Genomic DNA, 23,954 nt, shown 5'->3' with positions numbered 1-23,954 from the left:
AAGGAGTGAGAGAGGAGAGGGAATGGAGGATTTAGGGTGATGGGGCGGATGTGAGGAGGAAGAGGCTGAAAGATAGTAACCAGCTTGTCTTTGAGCCCTGATGGTGCTTAACTTCTCTTGAACTCTAGAAGGCTAATTTAATTTCTTTAGCAAATATCCAACTGTAAAAAAGGATAACGTGTGAAAATGTCAAATAATTTAACTTCCCCTAGTGTATATGAGTGTGACTGTCAAGCAAATACACATTGAAAGGTAAAGCAAAGGGTTTGCCGTGATCACTGAATATGCTGGTTGTGTAAGGGAAGGCACTTCAGTTCAGACAGGCACGATGCTTCAGTCTAGTCTCAAGGTTTTTTTTCTCCCAATTTCAGACTCTGCTGTGCAGTAAAGGTACAGCACGTCCCTGCAGAACAGACACAGCCAGTTCCTGGTGAACAGATGAACCCTGCCTGTTTCTCTGCCTGCCTGCCTGTCTGCCTGTCCGTCCGTCTGTCCGCCCGTCCGTCTGTCTGCCTGTCTGTGCCTGCCTGTCTGCCTGCCTGCCTGCCTGTCGACAGCCCAACAGGTCTCTCTATCAGAGGAACACATCCTCCAACTTCTGTATCCAGGACAGACTCTAATGCACCTGAAATCTTTTAATCGCAAGACACATTTCCCACAGTGTTCTGCCAAGCCAATTCTAACCCACTTGTGCAATGCAATATTTCCATCATCTGCAACATGATTTCATGTCTGTTACAGCACCGATTTAGAAAATATAAAAGGGTTGTCTTCCGTTACTAATGATGTTTTTTTTTTGCCTACATGTAAATCAATTAAAATGAACTAGATGTAATACTGGATTACAACTGCAGCAGCAGAATGCTGTAAAGAGTACCTACTTCAGTCAATGTAAAAACTCTACATATACACACTGTATCCTACACTCTCAAAAACAAGCCCTCAACACCAAGGGTCAAATTTCACTGCACTTAAAAATGTCACCATCGTCACAGTTCCCACAGCACTCTGCGGTGCAGTAACCCAGCTAGATCTGTGGCACGGCAAGCTGAAGTCTACCCTCCTGAGATATAAATCTGTCCATAACCATGGACTGACCCATGGACTTACTTGCACTGCTATGGGGCATGGACACATAATGGAACAACTGCTGCGGTCATAAATAAATTGCACTTTGGTTTTGGGGTGCTGTGTGAACTCAGACAGATGGCAGACAGGAACAAGAGGCAAGGTCCAGCCACAGACAATGGATAAAGATCAGCATTTATGGTCAATGAAGAAACAATGAAAACAGTGTCCCCTTTGACCAATAGTTTGGGAGAGTAAATGTTCGACAGAGTTGTGTTCTAGTATGACAGTTCCAGAATTTTGCCAGGCAGAGGTTGCTTTGACAATACAAATTCAATATCTATTTGAATCCACAGTCACTACCACATCTGTTAGGGACCACGGATTCATGGATTCAGTCAGGTTCAAAGTCAAAATACTCTGGACAGCGGGGCTCACATTGTACCAAGCCCTTTTGCAATACCAGCCCCAAACACAAATGTTTGCTTAATTCACAATGTATACGGATGCGACACATTGGGAATGGTCTCACAGAGCACTAAGGGTTGGTCTGACAGATATGACCGTGTTAGTATCCGTGTTAGAGCTTTTTGCTCTCCCACAGTTAAACATTCTGCTTTTTTTCCTTTCACATTGCTAGATACCCCTAACCAGCAGCCTGCACTGCCCCTTACCCTGGTGAGCACTGGACTTAACCAGCCTTGGTTACATGAAACCGTTGCAGTGTAAATTCAATGCGATGACATGCCCAATTTAGAAAAATGTGAAAAGGATCATTCAGTTTGGAAGATGGAGGCATACGATTGTGCATTAAACTCGGGAGGCATGGACAGCGGGAATATGTGCACTTACGGTACCAACTTCATGGGCACATCAGCTTAACACTCAAATTAACACCTGTAAAAGGCCTCAGTCATTTCATTATGGAACATGGAGTACCCCTGTGTAGCCCCCTCCATTCAGGCACTTGCCTCCGAGATCAACTACTCTCCTGTATTCCATCAGGCAGAAGAACGTTCTCAGACGAGAGGCCAAGTGAAGGAGTGAATTCACCTACACATGCAGTAGGATGAAGGCAACACACAGCAGCACCTCCATATACTCTATACACATGCGGATTCCCCCTGTGTGCTGGTATAAAGAATGGCTGACCCATCTGATGGGCACTATCTTGGTGGCTATCAGAGGCACAGAAGTCTTTCGGTGATTGAGAAGACTAGAAAAAGTGATATTCCACTTTGGAGGCCAGAGTGAAGCACCCTACAATCAAGAGAAAAGTGGTTTGAAAGAAAAGACTCAAATCTGTGGCATCACTGGCACCATCTCCTCTCTCTCCCTGTCGTTATTCACCCATTTATATGATTCATTAAAACCTACAGTACAATCAACTCCCTGTTGACGAGATTGCAATCTTATTTCACAAGAAGCATCTGACAGGTTGTCAGGTTGCATCCATATCCAAATTATTTTTATAAATAAATGCCAATCAGACTGATATGCTGTGTTCATGCGGTCTATCATAAATCTAGTGCAGGGTTAGGAAAACAGTCATAAATGCTCATGTTGAACCACATAACTCCTGAACTCCAATCATCAAAAATTTGATGAAGATAAAGTGTGAGTGCTTCACCGGATTGGCTTATTGATTGGTTGATTGGTTCACCTGATTAGTAGGCCCGATGGATCTGAAATGAAGGCACTGGAGGTTCAGCAGCTGACAGTGTCCCCAAGACAGACCATCAAGGCTGGATTTGACTGCCCTAGCCAATAGGGGGCGCTCACTCACCGTTTGAGCTTATGATTCCTGGGTCTAGGCCTTCGCCCAGCTGTCTCTTCTGTGCGCTCTTAAACTCCTTCAGGGAGAGATACAGCACCTTGCGCACCACTCGCTCCTCTGACCAAGGGATCCCATCACTGTCATCCTGCAGTGAAGAACACAAGGGGCACAGTCAGCACACAGCAACCAGGACCAGCAGCAGCAGACATTCCCCACAGAAGAGCCAGAGTGGAATACAAAGCACGGTTAGGACAGCACAGGACACCATGGAGAGGGGAAACAGGGGCAGAGCAGTACAATCAGTACAGCAGAACACACAAAGCTGTCCTCACAATGGACATCCCTCATTGGTCAATACAGAGAACAGCAGATCTGACCAACTGGGAGAGGGGTGTGGGGGAAGAGAGAAAAATGGAGGGAGGGAGGGAGGATAAGAAGAGGGAGACGAGAAAAGTAGGGTTTCAGGCACCAATGTGAGATATGAAACGAATCCTCCCAGACTGGGAGAAGGCTGCCCTGGCCCACAGCACACAACTCTATGGACCCAGAACTGAACCAGAGGAAGCAAACAAATCCCAGGAGCCAAATTCATGGCTCCAGACACCAAGAGGAACACTCCCACAAACAATCCATAAGCTAAGGGAAATGGAGAGGATGTTATTTTTCCAGAGAGGCACGAAACCACTTCATAACTTCCTTTCCATCACCGTCTGGTATGATGGATTCATAAACATAATTATCAAAACTAACAAAGGGCTGTCTGTGTGAAGCTTCCTCTAAACAATATAGAGATCCAATTTATCTCATTTAAAGCTTCCATTAATCTCTGTAAATCCTTTCAAAAAGAATAGGTTTACTTCCACAGTCAGTAAAATCCACTCATTTCCTTTCAAATAGCTTTATAAAACAGCTTTTGCATATCTTGCTATACAAGCTCCTTGCTGCAATAAACCTTCAATATTTAATAAACTGCAGCGATATCCCACTAGGAAATTAGCATTTGCCGTTATATTTAAAAATATGGGTCTGGACATGCAGACGGTCTTGACAGCTAATGTCTACAGGATATTGGCAGATTTTCCTCTCTGGCACCATTAACATTCGGCAGTCAGAGGCATTTTGAGGAAAAACAGAGCACTGATGAACTCTAAGACAATTTCACAAAGCACTGTATTATAATTAACTTGCATTAAATATGTATTTTCTCTCCTGGGGTTCACAGCAACACTAATGAATGTGAAAAGGCACTGATTAAAGTGAACGATTTCTGGTGACCAGATAAGACTCAGGAGTCAGTTATATATATATATATATATATATATATATATATATATAAATTATTATTTTTCGTTTTATTATTATTATTTTTTATTATTATCAGCATTTAGACGCATCTGGAGAGAGCATACTCTCTAAGATTAATTAAGATTCTCCATTTCGCAGCTACAGGTAATAGTTCAACAGCAATCTTTTGATTTTGAAGTGAGCACTCAGGTAATCTTGTTTAAAAAACCAGCTATACACAGACAACACAACTATCCAAATACATGTATGCATTTTTCGATAAGCCCCTGCTTACAAAATGAAGTACTCTTATTAGGTTGCAGAGTGTGGACAGAAAACGAAAAGGACACAAATCTAATCAGAGCCTTGCCCGATTATCAGTCAAAGGAACAGAACATTTCAGCTTACATTCATTTACCCATAATCTCAGAAAATGTTACTGCTTCAACGGCATAGTGGTTTGAGTTTTTTAATGTATAGAAAAGGCAGCAATGTAAAAACTCACATCAGATACAGGTTATGCACTTCTTCCCACCCCAGTTCATTCAGCAGTTCATGGATGCAAGCATGATGGAAGTGTGGGGCAATGGATAATATCTTGATTATTTGCGAAAGAAAATTCCTCCTCAAAGAAAGAGGTCCAAAAAAAACGTAGAAAGTAGCAGTACTGTCATTGTGCCTAGAGCTTTTTAACTGACTTTGATCAGTGGTAAAAGTTTTGTTAAAAAAAAAAAAGAAATAAAAAGAAATAAAAACACTTTTCTTTTTGTTGCAAAAATTGCTCATTAAAATGAAAAAGAATAAAAACACTGGGGGGGGGGGGCAAAAGAGACTGGATGCAGGAGGAATGAGAGAGAGAGAAAGAAAGGGACGGAGGGAAGGGAGAGAAGGAGACAGGGGGAGGAAGGCTGGGCGGGAGGACGCGTGGTCACTGCTCTCGGCGTGTTGTGCGGTTTGTTAGGCGAGGGGCACAAATTAGGCAGATGCCGCCATCGCTTTTCCACATAACCTGGCAGACCAGCACCGTGGAGAAGGAGAGTATTATTGAGCGCTGTTACAGAGGCCTCTGTGCTCAGTCCTGGGGGCTGCCCAGACATTCTGAAGACTTCCAGATGTAACTGCAGGAGGCAGCACTCAAAACAGTGGTGGCCTTCACTTTCTCAACAACTGAGCGACTTAGGGAATGATCGGTTCACCCGGCAACAATATTTTACCAGCAGACAATAAAAAGGGCCAGTAATGTAGCTGCAGAATCTTCAAATTCAAACCACAGACCTGTCTGTGTAATATTTGGCCTCGTTGCATTACCAAGAAATGCCTTGACTGGCTGTTCTCCAACTGGAAGGCAACGCCAGGTATCTTCCGGGAACAGACACTGGGCTTGTACTGTTTGCGCTACACTGGCATTGGGACTGCCACACCATTGCTGCAGAAACAGGCCATAGTCACCCAGCCAATGAATTTCTGTGTCTTCCTTATGCAGAGCTGACAGAGCATGCTCAGTGTACCTTCAAATCAAACTTGGAGTCAAACCAGAAAGATCTTTATTATGGAACACATGTCATCAATAAGCAATATCATTACTGTCAGAATGCAGCCACACTGCTATTCTTCATGTGTACAAGAAAAATATCAGAGTAGATTATTCAACAAACCACAGATGGTTTGAGGAAAAGGGAACAAACACAATTTATCTGGAATGAGGGAACTCGTATTTCTCACTCCCATGAATATTTATTATCGTTACATTCAGTGAAGGTGAAGAAATAGTTGTAGGAGTGAGAAGGAAGGCTCTTGTTTAAAGCACACACACAGACCAGCTATAAATAGACTCATTGGAGTGACTGCCTGGATTCTATCTGTGAAAAATGCAAGCATGTGTATGATTATACGATTCATTAATTGTGTACAATTTGTATGATTATAGTGCAGATTCCCAACAATGAAATGTGTTTTTTAGAACACATTCTTTTTCCAATATCAGTTCTGGTCTCTCAGCCAGTCCAGTCAAGATATTTGATGCCAGCAGGAAAGAAGAGACATGGGCTAGCCTACTTTTTAAAAAACCTTTAAGAGAAAAACAATACAGATGAAATGGTTCAGGCAGATACCTCTATGGACTTTGAGGGCATGTCTATATATAAAAAGAGTAAAACGCGCCTTTAATAAAACCCTGTCTATCACCGCATTAGAAAACAAAAACCAGGAAATGGAGAATTGCATACCAAATATTCCTTTCCACATAGGCCAAACAGAAAAATCAGAATAGATTTAGTATCACACTAAAATCTACAAGAAATTACCCTGGAACCTGGACGGCAAGAATGAAACATTTTATTCCTTAAGCTTTCCGTGCTTACGAGAGAAATCCAAACACCACTGACCTTGCAATACCTTATGCATCAAGCAAAACATTTATCTGCGTGATTACAAAATTCTCCATGATATTTCTCATCCACTGTATCAGCATTATGTACAGCAGTGAGGCTGGGAATGTTCTATATAACTGTGCTTTTAAGCAGATAACATGCCTGAGGCCAACTGCACAGCATGCCTAAGCGACAAAACACCAGCAGAATTTTGAGCTGTCAAATAACTGCAATTCAATAAAATGGGACGCCAGTATTTTATTTAGGGACAGGTTTCCTTTCCAAAAATGAATAAATGACTAACTACATTAGACATCAAGTGAAAGAATTATGATGCTTAATGGATTGAACGACTTGAGCAAACCAAAGGGACCCCATCTTTCTGGTCTGCACTGTGTGGGAAATTCAGCTTTCCTCTGACATATAAACAGACCCCCACAGAACATAGGTCAGTTGGAGTCCAACCTTTCACATCAAGTGGAATGAATCCTGTGATGAAAATGGCATAACTAGACTCTGGCGATATAGTGCCCGGGAAAGGTTGTTTTCATATATAAAACCATTTGCTTAATTCAGTACAAATGACCCATTGGAAACAACAGCCACTGTTCTTATAAAATCAACAGCAGACCTGTTTGCCTGAGGGCTTCAGCAGCTTATTCAGTTTAACCACAAACTACAGCTCAACATCTCACTCAGGCCACAAACTACAGCTCAACCTCTTACTCAGGCCAAAACTACAGCTCAACATCTTACTCAGGCCACAAACTACAGCTCAACATCTTACTCAGGCCACAAACTACAGCTCAACATCTTACTCAGGCCAAAACTACAGCTCAACATCTTACTCAGGCCAAAACTACAGCTCAACATCTTACTCAGGCCACAAACTACACCTCAACATCTTACTCAGGCCACAAACTACACCTCAACATCTTACTCAGGCCAAAACTACAGCTCAACATCTTACTCAGGCCACAAACGAGGAAATGACTCAGATTCACACTGAAGTGGTCCCCAGACGTTAAAATATATACCATGGTTCTCCCCAAGGAAAGTAACAGTGGTGGCGCGCCACACTTTTCCCTCACTTGTGCTACTGTGTGATGAAAATCACCCGCAAAAATATAACCCTGTATAGAAAGTTGTCTAGACATTAATATACACGATAAACAAATTAAACTCGGTGTACATCACAGCAAGTAATGTGAGAAATGCGTAAGATCTCAAAACCCAAATTCACCCCATGGACCTTTTGTATATAAACGGTGACTCAGATGTGTTTATTTTCTTTGATGATCCTGGATGTAGAGCATGGCTGAGGACCCACAGCACTGGGCTTTTAGATAGACAACCATTCTTAAAAACAGAGCAAATCTGTATTAATTCATTCAGATGCTCATATGCATAGCAACTTGCAAATTGGAATTACACATTTAAAAAAAACACAAGCAACAAACAAGACCGGATTTACAGTAAAGAGGTCTCTAGCCAAATCTGTGCTAAAATAAGCAAATTGTTATTAGCAATTTTTAGGACAAGCACCCTCACCTGCTCAGCATCCGCAGATGCAGTGAAATTAAACACACAGAATTAGGCAGAGATGATATCACACCATGTTGTGCTTGAAACTGCTGGTTTCGGCAGGCTGTTAACAACAGTGCTGAACCAGAAATCTAGATCTAATCCTGGGAGTTGTGTCCTCACCTTGAAAGCAGGCTAAAGCAAAATAGGCAGAATTCTTTTTGTGCACCCAATTAGCAGCATCTCAGCCTTTCATTTCAGAAATTATTGTTTCAGCCAGTACGGTTGACATGACTTACTATAACACTTGCATTCAGTGCGATGTCAGATTACTAACCTTTAACAATACTCAGTCATAGTTCATTCAGCCCAGTTATAAAGTACAGATAAATGACAACTTACAGAAAAGACTGCCTGGACAAAGAAACTAATTGACAGCAATAGAACAGAACAGCACAGACTGCATCCAGTAACAAGTCCAACACACTGCTGCCAACCTTGCCCTTCCATGGAGATGGGTGATATCAGTCACCTACACTATAGCATCTCTGATTTTAATTAATTTGATCTGCACGCTTCTTCCAGTCGACAATACGCACAATGCATAGATAAAAGGGCACTTATGGGAGGCTGTAAGCTTAGATTAATAAAAAAAAAAAACATTGTCCCTTGAGGAGGACTGGTTTGCATTCACACATAACAGAATTCAGATTAGGTACGAAGACCGACTTGTCTGTTTGAAACCATTTTATGGAAGCCAGCAACTTCAGATTTTATGTCAAACGATCTGGGGAGAGCTATTGGCCCGACAACCTTTCATCCCAATATTTGTCAGACAAGAATGAGGCTATAGACACTACAGGCAGGAACAGAGATGCCTGTGGTATACTATGGCAGTGTGTGCCGGAGGCTATTCACACAAGGTGGTGTATTGGTTGAGGGGCTGGACTTGTTCTGTACCTGTACTCTTCAAGGGGGTTGTCTTCTGCTCAAATAAATGATGATAACAATATTGACAGCGGTGCACTGAGGTTTAGGGTTCTGGGTCAGGAAGCAGAGGATAAAAGGTTTTCCTGCTCCAGAATCATCTCTTCAGCTCTGACAGCTCAACCCACACACAGGAAGTGTGCTGTGCTCGGATGCAGCCGGCCTGCTGGAGCGACCGCCAGAGGCTCAGTGATCCAGGGTCCTCTGAGGTCCCTTCTGTAAATAGCTGAGTGAATCAGTCCTCAAAGAAGAGCCTAAGTGCTTTTCATGCCAACCCAGCAGCCAAGGCTTTTCACAGCCAGAAGCGCATTCATCTCCTTCCCCCGTCTTCAGGAGAAGATTGTCAACACTAGTGCCTGCATTACAATTAAATGCTTGTGTTTTGAAGAGGTGGACAGAATCATGACTTTTTCGGTTTCTTTGTTCAGTGGCCAAGAAGAAAGGAGAACGCCTCCTTGGCTGATCGCAAGACAAAGTCAAGCTACTTGTCTTTCTTGATCAGACTGATTCTCAGACTGAGGTCATGTGCTGTAGAGCTGTAGGTAATGTTATGTAAAGGCAATCATGCTGTTCCAAGTCAAGTTTTGGCTGGAGGCCAGCTCCAGCTCTGCACTCGCAGCAAGGTTCGCTTTTTTCAACCACACAAGGCTAATGCAGCTGCAGTATGGAGTCTGCTAGGTGAAAGTGGGTCATGAATTGCCAGTGAACTTGACTATCACCACCTACTCCATCAACTCCACCTACTTCCCATGCATATTCATCAGTGAGACTCTAGAAATTAACAGTCCCGGTTTAGTCAAATCTGCATTTTTATTTTTATTTCATGATAGCAGTTATATTTACCCAGGGTGTATTATAATTATATTACAACTTCATCCGCAAGCCAATTTCGTAAGGTCAGAGGTCAAAAGAAGCAATCTTTATGCAACCCTGGTGTAGCTAAATCCTTCAAGAGACACAAGATGGTTTGGTGAATACCCGAGCATACCCGGGTTCGCCCCAGGAGACGGACAATGTACACCACTCCGCCACAGTCACAGTCCGATGCTCAATGTAGATCCTCCTAAATCGCCATGAGTCAAAGACACTCTCACACAGTCCAAACGAGCAGCCCGTGTGCCAACTTCAGCCTTAAAATAAGGGCCTTGGCATTCAGTGCCTGACAGGCGGTGAGCTGAGACAATCCCCGTTAGCTTCTGACGGCTTAAATTAATCATGAGGGAAAGGGCCTGTGCTGAGCTTAATAAATATCTCCCTCAAGAGCGCGTTCAGCAGCTGCGGTCCAATGGGTGCGCTGGAAAAGGCAATGGGTGGAGGCTGATCAAATAAACTGGGTCATATAAAATGATCTTTACTTAGTCTATGGGGGAATAAAGCGCGGGAGTCCCCGGGGCAGGAATAAGACATGAAATCACAAGGGATTTAACATGAAAGCTCAGCAGCCTCAATGGGGGAAACTTCCGCAGTAATGTAGATAATGACATCACAGACAGCTCTGGATACAGTGTGTGGAACGGCAAGGAATAAGCGAAAAGCAGAACCACATGGTTTCACAGGCTTTCCCGGAGGTCCTGATTTAGCTTCCAGAAGAAAGCCAAGAATCTAATTGTTGGCCGAAATGATAACTGCGGTTGTCCTGAAGAGCGATAAGACCAAGCCGGGAGGGCATGGAACGGGCCCTTCATGGCTCAGAAAACTTCCAGCTCCATCAGCGTCCACACTTCTAAATATTTCCACTTGATGCTAAAAACTCTCTCTCGTATTGCTGAAATGTAAAAGTGTGCCGCACCTCTAGTCTCTAAATGCCCCAAGACAATCGTCAATTTGCCCCACTGCTAACATTTCAGTCTCGGGATCTCTCGGAATGCTGAAATGCTAAACCCGACTCTGGGAACTTTCAGCTGAGGTGTGGATAGCGCTCTATCCTATTATAACATTTTGTATGGCACTAAAGCTCCCCTCATAAAGAGAAAGCAGAGCGCTGAAATATAATAGCATAATTATAATTCACTTCCTTTTCAATAAAATAGAATTACAGCTGATTTCCTCTGCATCCACTAAATTGCATAGCATACAGCAGTGCAATGGCATAAGTGTGCAAAATGTCTGATTTTACACAGAAACTGCATGCTCTTAAGACCACCAAAGAACAACAACCCATGCTTTGTAATGCCTGTAGTACGAGACAGGCAGAGTTTGAGGGTGAGAACTAAAATCGTCTATGCCTTCTCAGAAGTTAGGCCTTATTGCTTATTTTAGTGTTCATTGTACTATACAGTTGTGCTCATAAGTTTACATACCCTGGCAGATTTTGTGATTTTTTTTGGCCATTTTTCAGAGAATATGAGTGATAATACAAAAACTTTTCTTTCACTCATGGTTTGTGGTTGGGTGAAGCCATTTATTATCAAACAATTGTGTTTGCTCTTTTTAAATCATAATGACAACAGAAACTATCCAAATGACCCTGGACATACCCTGGAGGTTTTGGCCTGATAACATACACACAAGTTGACACACACAGGTTCAAATGGCTAATAAAGGTAACCAACCTCACCTGTGATCTGTTTGCTTGTAATCAATGTGTGAGTATAAAAAGTCAGTGAGTTTCTGGGCTCCTGACAGACCCCTGCATGTTTCATCCAGTGCTGCACTGACGTTGCTGGATTCCGAGCCATGGGGAAAGCAAAAGAATTACCAAAGGATCTGCGGGAGAAGGTAGTTGAACTGTATAAAACAGGAAAAGGATATAAAAAGATATCCAAGGAATTGAGAATGCCAATCAACAGTTTTCAAACTCTAATTAAGAAGTGGAAAATTAGGGATTCTGTTGAAACCAAGCCACGGTCAGGTAGACCAACATAAATTTCAGCCACAACTGGCAGGAAAATTGTTCGGGATGCAAAGAAAAACCCACTTCAGCTGACATACAGGACTCTCTGAAAAAAAGTGGTGTGGCTGTTTCTAGATGCACAATAAGGAGGCACTTGAAGAAAAATGGGCTGCATGGTCGAGTCGCCAGAACAAAGCCATTACTACGCCAATGCCACAAAGCAGCCGGCTTACAATACGCCAAACAGTACAGAGACAAGCCTCAAAACTTCTGGAACAAAGTTATTTGGAGTGATGAGACCAAAATTGAACTTTTTGGCCACAACCATAAACGCTACATTTGGAGAGGAGTCAACAAGGCCTATGATGAAAGGTACACCATTCCTACTGTGAAACATGGAGGTGGATCACTGATGTTTTGGGGATGTGTGAGCTACAAAGGCACAGGGAACTTGGTCAAAATTGATGGCAAGATTAATTCAGCATGTTATCAGAAAATACTGGAGGAAAATTTGCACTCATCAGCCCGGAAGCTGCGCATGGATCGTACTTGGACGTTCCAACATGACATCCAAAACACAAGGCCAAGTCGACCTGTCATTGGCTACAGCAGAAATAAGTGAAGGTTCTGGAGTGGCCATCTCAGTCTCCTGACCTCAATATCATTGAGCCACTTTGGGGAGACATCAAATGTGCAGTTCATGCAAGACAGCCCAAGAATTTACAGGAACTGGAGGCTTTCTGCCAAGAAGAATGGGCAGCTTTACCATCTGAGAAAATAAAGTGCCTCATCCACAACTACCACAAAAGACTTGAAGCTGTCATTGATGTTAAAGGGGGCAATACACGGTATTAAGGGTATGTAAACTTTTGATCAGGGTCTTTTGGAAAGTTTCTGTTGTCATTATGAATTAAAAAGAGCAAACACAATTGTTTGATAATAAATGGCTTCACCCAACCACTAACCATGAGTGAAAGAAAAGTTTTTGTTTTATCACTCATATTCTCTGAAAAATGGCCAAATAAATCACAAAATCTGCCAGGGTTTGTAAACTTATGAGCACAACTGTATGTCAGTAGAGGTTGTACAAACAAGCTCAATAACAACAAGCTAATTATAATGGTTTCATTCTTGTCACACAGGTCCTAGTCCAGGCCTGAGGCCTGCTCCAGCAGTCTGCTTTGCGGTGTCCGCGGGCGGCTCAGCACACTGTAGGGCATCTCCAGACACTTCCGATCAGCGCTGCCATGATCACACTTCTATCACGAAGGTTCTGGATTATAAGTAGGTCTGTTCGTTCATTCATTCATTCATTCATTCATTCATTCATTATCCTAACCCGCTTATCCTGAACAGGGTCGCAGGGGGGCTGGAGCCTATCCCAGCATACATTGGGCGAAAGGCAGGAATATACCTTGGACAGGTCGCCAGTCCATTGCAGGGCACACACACCATTTACTCACACACTCATACCTACGGGCAATTTAGACTCACCAATCAGCCTAACCTGCATGTCTTTGGACTGTGGGAGGAAACCGGAGTACCTGGAGAAAACCCACGCAAACATGGGGAGAACATGCAAACTCCACACAGAGAGGCCCCGGCCGACAGGGATTCAAACCCAGGACCTCCTTGCTGTGAGGCCGCAGTGCTACCCACTGCACCATCCGTGCCGCCTTAAGTAGGTCTGTAACCAAGACGTTTCTGCTGTCTTTTCTGGATTGTGTAGTCAGTGACAGAGTTTCAATTCGCTATCTGTTTAATAAATAACAACACTGTCCTCAAGTAGATTAAGAAGGAGCAATCAAAATGTGTTTAGCATAATCCAACAAAGTATTAAATTAACCGAACAAATACTTGATACTTGTAACAGTAGCTGCAATTTCAATAAAACACACTGCAATATTCACAACACAATGAAAATAAAGGAGGAGGTAATAAAATGGTAATACTTTAATGCCACAATTTAGTGTTTAGGAAATTCATCTTGACAGGTGGAACACAGGAACATAACCCCGGGACCACATTTTAAGCTCCCCCACAGAATTATCTCCATCACAGAATTATGCCCACCAGTATTCTAAACTATTAACCTGACCCTTCTTTGACATGCAACGTATTCGGGGTAATTCAATTTGTAGAGGGATAGAAACAAGAAGCGTGCAAACAACAAACAGAGCTTGTCCTACATGAAATGCTCTTGTCACAGAAACAACCAGAACATGCTTACAGACAGCCACCATCAATCACAAACAATAAATTCAAATGGAGGATCGAGCTGAAAACTGTTTAGTGGATGAAATGTAATTCATGTCTATGTATGTCCATGAGTCCATCACCAAGAGACCAGAAAGACAGAGGTCTCTGGATCAACCACTCCCGATAACAATTTGCTCTTCCGGGTGCACAGGCAGAAAATACTTGTACCAGACATCCCACCTCTCCCGAAAGGTCCAGGAGTCTCCCAGAACTCAGCACTTGCTCCTTAATACCCGCGAACAGGCCAAATTCTCCCTTTTCGCAAGGGTGGGATGTCTATTGTACACATGCAGAGCATAAAGAAAGCAAGAAATAAACCATCCATGTTCTAAGACCATGTTAGGTTCAGGCTTCATACTGCAAAAAGAGGTTATTATTGTACCAGCACTACATACAAACTCTGCCAATGTATTTTCAGCTCCGAGTATAAGATGTGATAATACATTCAGCATGAAGTGTTCCTTCTCACTCTGCTTGAATGGTAACACAGCGTTGAAGCCTTAAGCATTTTTCAGTGCATTGAGACCCTCATTATAAATAAAATAACCGTAACCACGACTAATCACCTCCAGCGCATTTGGCAAGCAAATATATTAAACACTGAGTATTTCTGAATCTGAAACATTGGAAACAAGAGCTCAAACCAATTCACTGGTATGCACACCCTAATACCAAACATATACATACACTCACGCTCTCACATTCCTGTGTAAAGACAGATACTGCAGACAAAGAAACTGTGTGTATGTCATTTTTGATTACTTTGACTGGCTTATTAGGTCATGGTATTTCATTTAAAGCCCTGCACAGGGAAGTACAGTGTACAGTAATCCCTGTATGCACCCAAAGTCCTCCAGGGGTTTGGTATTACACAACAGCTGGGCTACTTAATACAGCTATTTTACAAGAACATTTTTTTCCCCCCAAAGGGGGATTCCCTGAGTGGCTGAGGGGCTGTGCACTGCTGATTCCCCAGCATTATGCCAGGTAGAGCTGCTCTGAACTGACCCAATGCTGACCATGCTTACAGCAAAGCTCAAAAACATCTGCATTTTTCTTTCACAGCTGGAAGCACATCATAGGGACCTCTGTGCTGATGGAAGAAAGATAACAGCACCTCAGGACCCATGCAAGTCATTGCAGTTGTGATTTTTCATGAACGCTTTGGTTCACATGAGTGAATTAGTGTACTTTAAAAACCCTAAACAAATAAGACAATTGAGCAAAACTTCATGCAGTGGAGCTGCCACACATACTTGTCGAAATCCTGGAGGTCAAAAACGAATACGTTTAGACAATGACGACAACTGCCTCAGATACACGGTTGAAAGCGATGGGCACTTCTTTGCTCCTGACACACAGAGCATTTTGCTTGAACAGACCAACAGTACTCTGTAGGGGTCAGCTCTCTTCAGTGGAGCAGAGCTGGGCCTCAGAGGCTCAGGGACACAGCCAGGTTTGGCAGGAGCAGAAGGGCCGTCACCCACGCTGCGTCTGTGCCCATCTCTCAGCAGCGCCCACCTGGTCTCGCACCAAGCCTTCCCTGCTGCGTTCTGCTTTCATTCGTCACGGCATCACCTCTGCCCTCCACACTCCCAGCTGCCTCCCACCCCGAGAAAATGATACCGTGTTAGAGAGACACTGCAGCCGTACAGAGGGAAAAGAAGGAGGAAGGAAAGTATATGGCAAAAAAAATGGGGGGCCTAGCTTGCTCTGACTGTTAGGCTAACTTTTAGAAGACACCTTGTCATGCTGCTGGGAGCAAAATAGGCATAGCACCAAATATTGCCCACCACACCTCATTAACCACTGAAACTACTGCAACCACTGTGATGGTTTGGTCAGTATGGAAACCAAAGTGCCTAAGACCCTAATTATCCAAAGGGAGGTTCAATGTTTGAAGCCAGCTCAAATCTATAGCCTATAACTTTAGTGCACCTTCAAAGGCAGCACGGCAAAATATAAATGCATTAAAATAATCAGCCTTGTGCAGCGCACTGCCACTACGCTTGATTTCGCAGAGTCGGCAAAAGAATCCATTAAAAAAGGAAGACCTTGAAAGGCCTGAATTACAATTACCATGGGTCATTTTTTCATTTTCAACATACTTCCAGAAGGCACACTTCTGTGAGTGTCTGGGCCCGGTGGTTCAGCCCCGGTTTGAGTGTGATTAACCCTGCCTGGAGTCGTGGCAGACAGGATGCGTCACACGGCAGCCGAGGCCAGGTTTGATCAGACGCTGTTCCCGGGAGGAGCGGCACGAACAGGATCAAAGCCAGCCACAGAAACCGGATAAGGCCGCCTCCGTGACAGACTCAGCACGCGAACGCAGCGCAGGAAGCTCTGAATGAACAGAGAGAACCCGGGAGAGTGCAAGCGCTGGGCAGAGAACGAGTCTGTCTGGGCCGGGAAGCATAAGGTGGAGGAGATAGGACAGTGCTTTCTCCAGGTCGTTCATCTGCGGCCTCTCAAGATGAATAAAACATTTTTACATTTTGTCCAGTACTCAAATCCTGACCATACCAGGGCCAACCGTGCCTGGGGGAGTCCTGCAGGCAGAGAAATTGCATTGCCTGTGGTGGGAGGGATTAACTCTGCATGGTGTCCCCAGCCTACCATACAACAGACGCGCAACAGCTGGGCATCTCTAAAGACTCATCTGCACTGCGCTCAGTGTCCGTCGGTGACGTAGACCCAAAATAACAGTGGTGGATGTGGAGGTCTACGCCAGAGGTGAACACAGCATGGGCTGGGTCTGAATCTGGGGTGGACCCGCTGCAGCAGATTACAGGTTCAGCACACCCCTCTTCAGTATTTTTGGCTTCCCGTACAACAAAATTCTGATGCACATGAATTAGCACAAGAAATTATGCTAAGTACGCATGAGCTAATGTCAACTGCATCCATACCACAGCAGGCACGTCCCTTGTTCCTCTCTGTACCCTGATTCTGTACCAGCGGAGAACTGCAGATATTTTAACTGCAGTTCGTTTAACTTTAATCCTAAATTAATTAATGAATAATTTTTTTGTATTGTCCTGGCATAAAACAAATAAGTTATCTATTTAATAGAAAAATAAATCCTTGGAAAACAGTGACTATCAGATTTTGTTGAAGAGACAAAATGATTTTGGAAATGCACAACAGAAATTCAGAGAAAATAATATTGCCTATAAGAGTCACCAGTTTGTGAGCTGGAAATACGGATATGGAAGTAGAAATATGAAAACGTTTTCTCCCAGCCCATTTGATTCCTCAGATGTGTTTATTCTTGGTTCTCAAATTCAGTCCAGGGGTTCATTCCAACTAGGGCAAGTGCAATCCCAAAATCTTAACAAGCCGTTAATTTTTCTTAATGCTTTTCATGAGGGATTTACCCTCTTAAGCCACATTATGTCCAAAATAGCCATGCATGCCATAAAAGTCCCACATGCACACAGTGCACCTATTGTGCTATATTGCAAGTGAGTGCAGTACATAAAGAGGTAGAACTGATCACAATAAAGACTGAGGCGAATCAACAGGCTACTAATTGGTGAATGTGTGGACACCTGGCCACTAAAACTAAACCACCCGGTAGATAGTCAAGAATACAAAGGCTAAGCAAATAAAAGAACCAAACCTGGATTGTATTAATAAGTAAAATGAACAAATTATGAAAGAAATTTAGCATGTGTTAATCAACTTTAATTGAACAAGAGATTTGCTGTAACAAAAAGCAGCATACACAGGGGCACCCAAAACTGAGTTTGAGAACCATGGATATACAATAATGTGCATAGTATCATTACAGCAGACTCACTGATGGACATGCACCAATGTTATCACTGAAGGTTTCCATTTCTGCATCTGCCAATCAAAACTAGAGTTGTCAATGGGCTCTATCTTTATGATGATTAAACTGATTTTAATAAATCACTAAATCAAATTATTTGACATGAATAACGAAAACACTACTGGTCTGAGACAAAAAAAACATTTGAAATGGATAGCATTTGTTCTGCCTCTGCAATTCAGAATTTACAAGCCCATTAGATTAGCTGAGTCAACACTTCCAAAATTATAAATTAAATACTTATTTCTGTCTCCAGGGGTGTATTCTATTGAGTGCATTCAATATTGGAAAGACTGGCCAATTTATAAATCATTATTCATAGACAAATGCTTAAAGGTAGCAATCCGTTTTCCAAAGAGATACATTCTGGGTGATGGCTATTTTAAAACATTAATGCACAATAGAAACCCTTGAAAGATATTGTGGAGGGGATGGATGATTCTCAGAGAACATGAGGGCTAACACAGGCCAATCAGGGAGAGGGGGGAGAGAGGCGGCTCTGAAAATAGCCCAACTAACCACTGTGAGAAATAAATGTAAGTAAGAAGGAGCGGGTCCACACATATTAGGAGTTGGAACATCCACAAAACCATTAGACAAAATACATTTTTTAATCAAAGTCTTGTAACTAGCAATAATATACATTTTATAAGAAATACTGAATGAAACTGCTACTTATTCCAGAACTTACGTACACAAATTACGTCTTAATCATGACTAAAGAAAAACACGATGGCATAACAATTATAACCGACTACAAAACCCGCTGAACAGAGTGCGAGAGGTGAAAAAACAGCAGTGGTGTAGACAGAAGTAGCATGCTGCGATGGCGATGATTGTGAAGCGCTTACACGCTGTGGCCCCTATGGGTGTGCAGCCTCAACACCGCGCGGTCTTCCAAGCACAAATCTCCCAGCTTATCAACTGAATAACAGAAAAATGTGCAAGTTTCAGAGGACAATATTGTACTTGGCTTCCAAAATAGATTTTGCAGATGGAATGGACCTATGAATAAAAAATAAAAAAGGCCATTATGTAGATTTATGATAAGGAGAAACAGAGGTCAATTTAGTAAACATGCTGTGCGACACTACACATGAATGCAGAACAGAAATTCAACTGAGACTCCATTGAGACAAATTCAATTTCATTCCAAAGATTCCTAAGATTGCAATCCAAATGAAATTTCAATTTAACTGAAACTGACCTCGAAAATTCAATAACAGCAGAGCATGCAAAAGAATGCTGAAAGAGCTGGAAAACCTTCTCATTGGGTAAATGTACAGTAGTTCACAGTAACAAATAAAACATATTGAGGAATGTTGTCTTTGAACTGTTCAAAATATTTCAAACCGGAAACAGATATATATTTTTAAAACTCCGAAAATTAACTATCCTTGAACCAATTCAAACTACGCCAAAAAAATCAATGGCACAGGAATCAACATGATGCCATGTCCATACAGCAGTTAAGCCACCGCTTTGTATATTGCCTCTCCACCAGAGGACTGCTAGTTATTTCAAATATAAAATATTGTTTTTGCATGTCATTTCTGTATTTGTGTTTTGCACTTCAGAGCTACCATACAGAGAGCATGAACTTCATAAACCCCTCTGCCATCTTCATGAAGTCAAGACAGCTACTGAAACTGTCCTCTAGAGACCATTCATGTGCCATTTGGAAAAGGTCAGAGACACTTGTGCCCAGGTCCATGTCTCTACATCATATCTATCTCCGCTCCTGTGTCTGGCTCTCAGCACAACACGTCTCCATAGAGAGCCCGTCTACATTTCCACCAGCTCTCCGCTGAGGTGCAAGCCTAAAGCCATAGCAGAGCTTGCTTTTGACTCCCAGTCTAATCCTCATTAGACTTCCAGTCAAAGCAGCTTTTTTCGAATGAGAACATGCATTACCTTGGGCTTAGGATTTTGAAATACAAGACTGAAAAATGACTGGTCACCCCAGATCAAACTTATCCAAACTCCTCTGGTGTGGGAACATGTGTCTGAGCCCCCTGCCATGCAAGAAGTACAGACTCACTGCACTCACTTGCAAGTACAGACAGGAATATTCAATGTATGTGCTGGGCTGCTCTTGTTTAGTCTAGTCCTTGCCTAGGGCACCAACACACTTATGGGTCTCCCCTATGGTGCATGGTTCTCCCAACTGAGAGATTAGGTGCAATCCCTTGACCCATTCCCAAATATACAAATATGCCAGCCACCCACACTCATCACATCAGCAGAAATGGAAACTAAAATATCTGACAACCCAGATAAGTTTTACTACCTCTTATCCTTCCTCCGAGCAGCACTTATGAAAAGTGTGACATTTGGTTGGACATGTAGGTGAATAATGGTATATGATAATTTGATGATTTGACTGTATGGAAACAAGTTAAACATGTTTCTTTCCCGAGAATGCTGGTGTCAGCTACTGTGGTCCTGGGAGAGTAGGTTCTGCAGCGCCACTCAGCCTGGTTGGATGCAACATCTGTTGTCTTGTGAATTCAGCTGACCACCTAGACTAATTGCCCCAACTCAGCCTGTTCAGATCGGTCTCAATCTGAGCTCATATATCACACACCCCACCACTGACAAAAGGATTAGTCAGTCATTGCATACTCAGCCACCATCTAACCTTAGAAAACCCTGGTCCACAGAATACAAGGCTCCGTGATCTTGCACCAATAGGTTTATCAAAAGTGAACATTTTTATTCAGGTCACTGAGCATAGTCTGCTCATTATTCCCTTATTGCATCATGCACCATGTTTTCCACCAAAATATTAAAAGATCATGAGAAAAATATTACTCAACCATTAGCACTGCAAACATATTTGAATGATATACTGCCAAACATTCAATTACACATCCAGCGCACTTGTTTTATGGTAGGCGTCACGTTATGTTTGATAGAAACACAGAAGAATTTGTGTGCGATAGTTTGCACTGTGGCAACAGGCCATTCTGCAGCGTGCTGAAACCTTCCCCAGAAAAATGCATACATCTATGAGAGAATGTCTGGGATTGGTAATTAGCTGTTTACGGGTACCTAATGTGCAAACACATTTATATTTTAATCATGAATAATGAGCTTCAATTAAAATAGCAATACTTAAAGCTGATTCAAGCACTTCAAAGACCATAGCTGTGGAAATCCAAATGTGTGCTAATGGTAATGAATGCTTACGGTGATTTTATTATAATTTTTAAAATCAGGTTGAATTATTTAGTGGTGATGAAACTGACACTGGCAATATTTCCACTACACCTTGCAATTGCTGTGACTCTTCTCTTGGCCTTTTCAAGTAGTGAAATCTATTTCAAGACCTGCCCGCTGAGGGAGACAGTTGAAGTGGGGAGAAGGGGGGATTTTTGACAGGATACAGAATGGGACACCTCTGGAAAGAACATTTAAACAGTGACACTAGGCGTGTGTAGACAGCTCTGCCAGTCACTCGGAGGGAGTGGGTGCATGGTGTATATCCCTAAATTAACTGCCTGGGTGTATAGCCTTCTGATGTTTCCTTACCTTGATACAAACAGCTATTTGTCTTGAGGCCTTTGAGATGTACATGTTCTTGCTCATTTTCAAAAGACAGCATACGTTTAGATGGAGGCAATTAGGAAGTATAATAAAGGCATCATTTCAACAGTGTACAAACTGCTACCACAATATACTAGGAGACATCACATGAGGTCCATTAAGTAGCCTACTTTAATGTTTTACAGCTTGGCAGAATACTGCAGAATTGGACTGCGTCTGTCTAGTTGGGGCACTTAAGACTTAACCTTGAACACCAGGCCGAGTTGCTTCATCTTTGAGATTTCAGGTCACATGCGGAGTACCAGACAACACAACGAAACACAACAAAATAGAATGCACAACCCATGCCACAATATTTGAATAAGCCACTAGTTTGGTTGTACACACTCCTATGTCATTACCACAGCAACCATTTTAGCGATGCAAACAAATTGATACACTACCTGAACACGCACATCCGATTTGATCACTTGCAAATAACAATGCAGACAGTCAAGATCGGATTTGAAAAACAAATCAGATTTGCCTGCAGTGAGAACATAGCCTGATTCACCAGGAGAAGATACCGACCTTGCTAGGAATATTCAGGCAGTCAACTGAACACTGGTGAGAGCAACTCACAGTTGAGAGGAAACTAACAGGCCATACAAACAAGCATGTCTTTTACAGAAGCTTTGAATGGTACTCTATGGTGTCGGACATTTTCCTACACAATGGCTTTCCTGTACAAATACACAGCATCATGCACAACAGACTAGAATGCCTGAACAAAATAGAACAGCAGCCAGAATAGCTACAGTTCTACACAGACAAGTGAAGGAAGAGGGGGGTGTGGGGTCGCTACTGTTGAACCCTTCCGCAAACCTAAACTGCTACAGTAAACATGCGGTGGCATAAATGAATATCAATTATGTAAGCTCAAACTTGCCCCGGACAAGGCTGCTGGCTAGAAAAATAAATCCTAATTAAATAATAAGTACTGCAGCCCTGAGGACATAGTACTTTCTTCCTTTTTGTCTAATGGAGCGACTCCCACAGTGGGCAGCGGTGTTCATATCTGTTGCAGGTTTAATGGAGATGCTCCTCCACACTGTGGTAGAGGCAGTATAAATTATTGCCAGGCCAGTGCATTAGGTCGATTACAAGCACTTTCCTCAAAGTATAAAGAGCCATCAGAAGACTCTGCTCTGTGGAACAAGACTTACTGCTACTGGAGGAATGCAGACATTTACTGGGAGAAGGGGGAATCTAAAAGAAGAGGGACAAGGACAAGGAGGAAGACATACGAGTCACAGTTGTGTAGTTCTGCTGCAGCAGAGAACACATTAAAGCTCACTTCCCAGCCTCTACATCCACCCCCCACAAGTACACCCTGGCTACAACACCCACCTTAATTACAAGCAAAATAGCCATTCTGCTTTCTGCAGATAGAGAATAGTGATTATGACCCTGACCCTGATTTTGAAAAGGACATTAACCAATCATCTCAATCATGTCATCAATGGCCCTGTGTGAAAAATTTAGTTACTCAATCAACCAATTAAACCACATTTTACTGATAATTGGGTTAAATTAGGCCAGACCCATCAAGATTTGATTACTGCCAGCCCTTCTGAACCTAAACATCGCTGAAATAGATGCTGAAATAGACGCTTTCCAGCGATGTGAAGCTAAAGGGTCTCAACAAGCAGCACACCATGCCGCAATCAAATGAAATTCCGCAACAGAAATGTATTGAAATATATCAGTTTGGAAAGGGCAACAAAGCCATTTCTAAGGCTCTGGGACTCCAGTGTACCACAGTGAGAGCCATTATCTCCAAATGGAGAAAGGTTGAAACAGTGGTGAATGGTGAGCCTACCAAAATTCCTCTAAAAGCACATCAACGACTCATCCATGAAGTCAACGATGAACATGTAAGGAACTGCAGGCCTCAGATCAGTCAGTGTTAATGATTCCACCATTAGAAAGAGACTGGGCAAAAATGGTATCTGTGGGAGAGTTGCAAGGCTAAAACCACTGCTAACCAAGAGGAACATAAAGGCTTGTTTCACATTTGCCAAAAAACAGGGTGATGATCCCCAAGCCTTTTGGGATAAGGTTCTGTGGACTGGTGAGTTGAAAGTGGATCTTTTTGGAAGATATGCGTCCCATAACATCTGGTGTAAAGCCAACACAGCATTTCACATTAAGAACATCATGCCAATGGTGAAAGATGATAGAGGTAGTGTGATGGTGTGGGGATGCTTTGCTGCTTCAGGGCCAGGGGGATTTGCCATAATTGATGGAATCATTAATTCTGCTCTATACCAGAAAAACTGGAAGGAGAATGTCTGGTCATCAGTCTGTGAGCAATTGGCTTATGCAGCAAGACAACGATCTGAAGCACAAGAGCAAGACCAGCTCCGAACGGCTGAAAAGAAACAAAACTATATAATGCTGCGGAAGGACCTCATACTCAAAAACTAT

General features: G+C 42.7%; 1 protein-coding gene across 4 annotated transcripts in view; it reads right to left on the bottom strand.

The window, feature by feature from the left end:
- The window catches only part of jarid2a (jumonji and AT-rich interaction domain containing 2a), an 87,502-nt gene that overhangs the window by 44,041 nt on the left and 19,507 nt on the right, over positions 1-23,954 (bottom strand). For all 4 annotated transcript variants that reach the window (XM_061255230.1, XM_061255221.1, XM_061255238.1 and 1 more), the window contains one exon: positions 2,855-2,990. In XM_061255230.1, coding sequence (XP_061111214.1) covers positions 2,855-2,990 — 136 coding nt within the window. The remainder of the gene's footprint in view (positions 1-2,854; positions 2,991-23,954) is intronic.

This window comes from Conger conger, chromosome 1 (assembly GCF_963514075.1).
Source record: "Conger conger chromosome 1, fConCon1.1, whole genome shotgun sequence".
Lineage (NCBI taxonomy): Eukaryota > Metazoa > Chordata > Actinopteri > Anguilliformes > Congridae > Conger > Conger conger.
The sequence above is the reverse complement of the archived record's forward strand: the minus strand, read 5'-3'. Positions and strand labels throughout refer to the sequence as shown.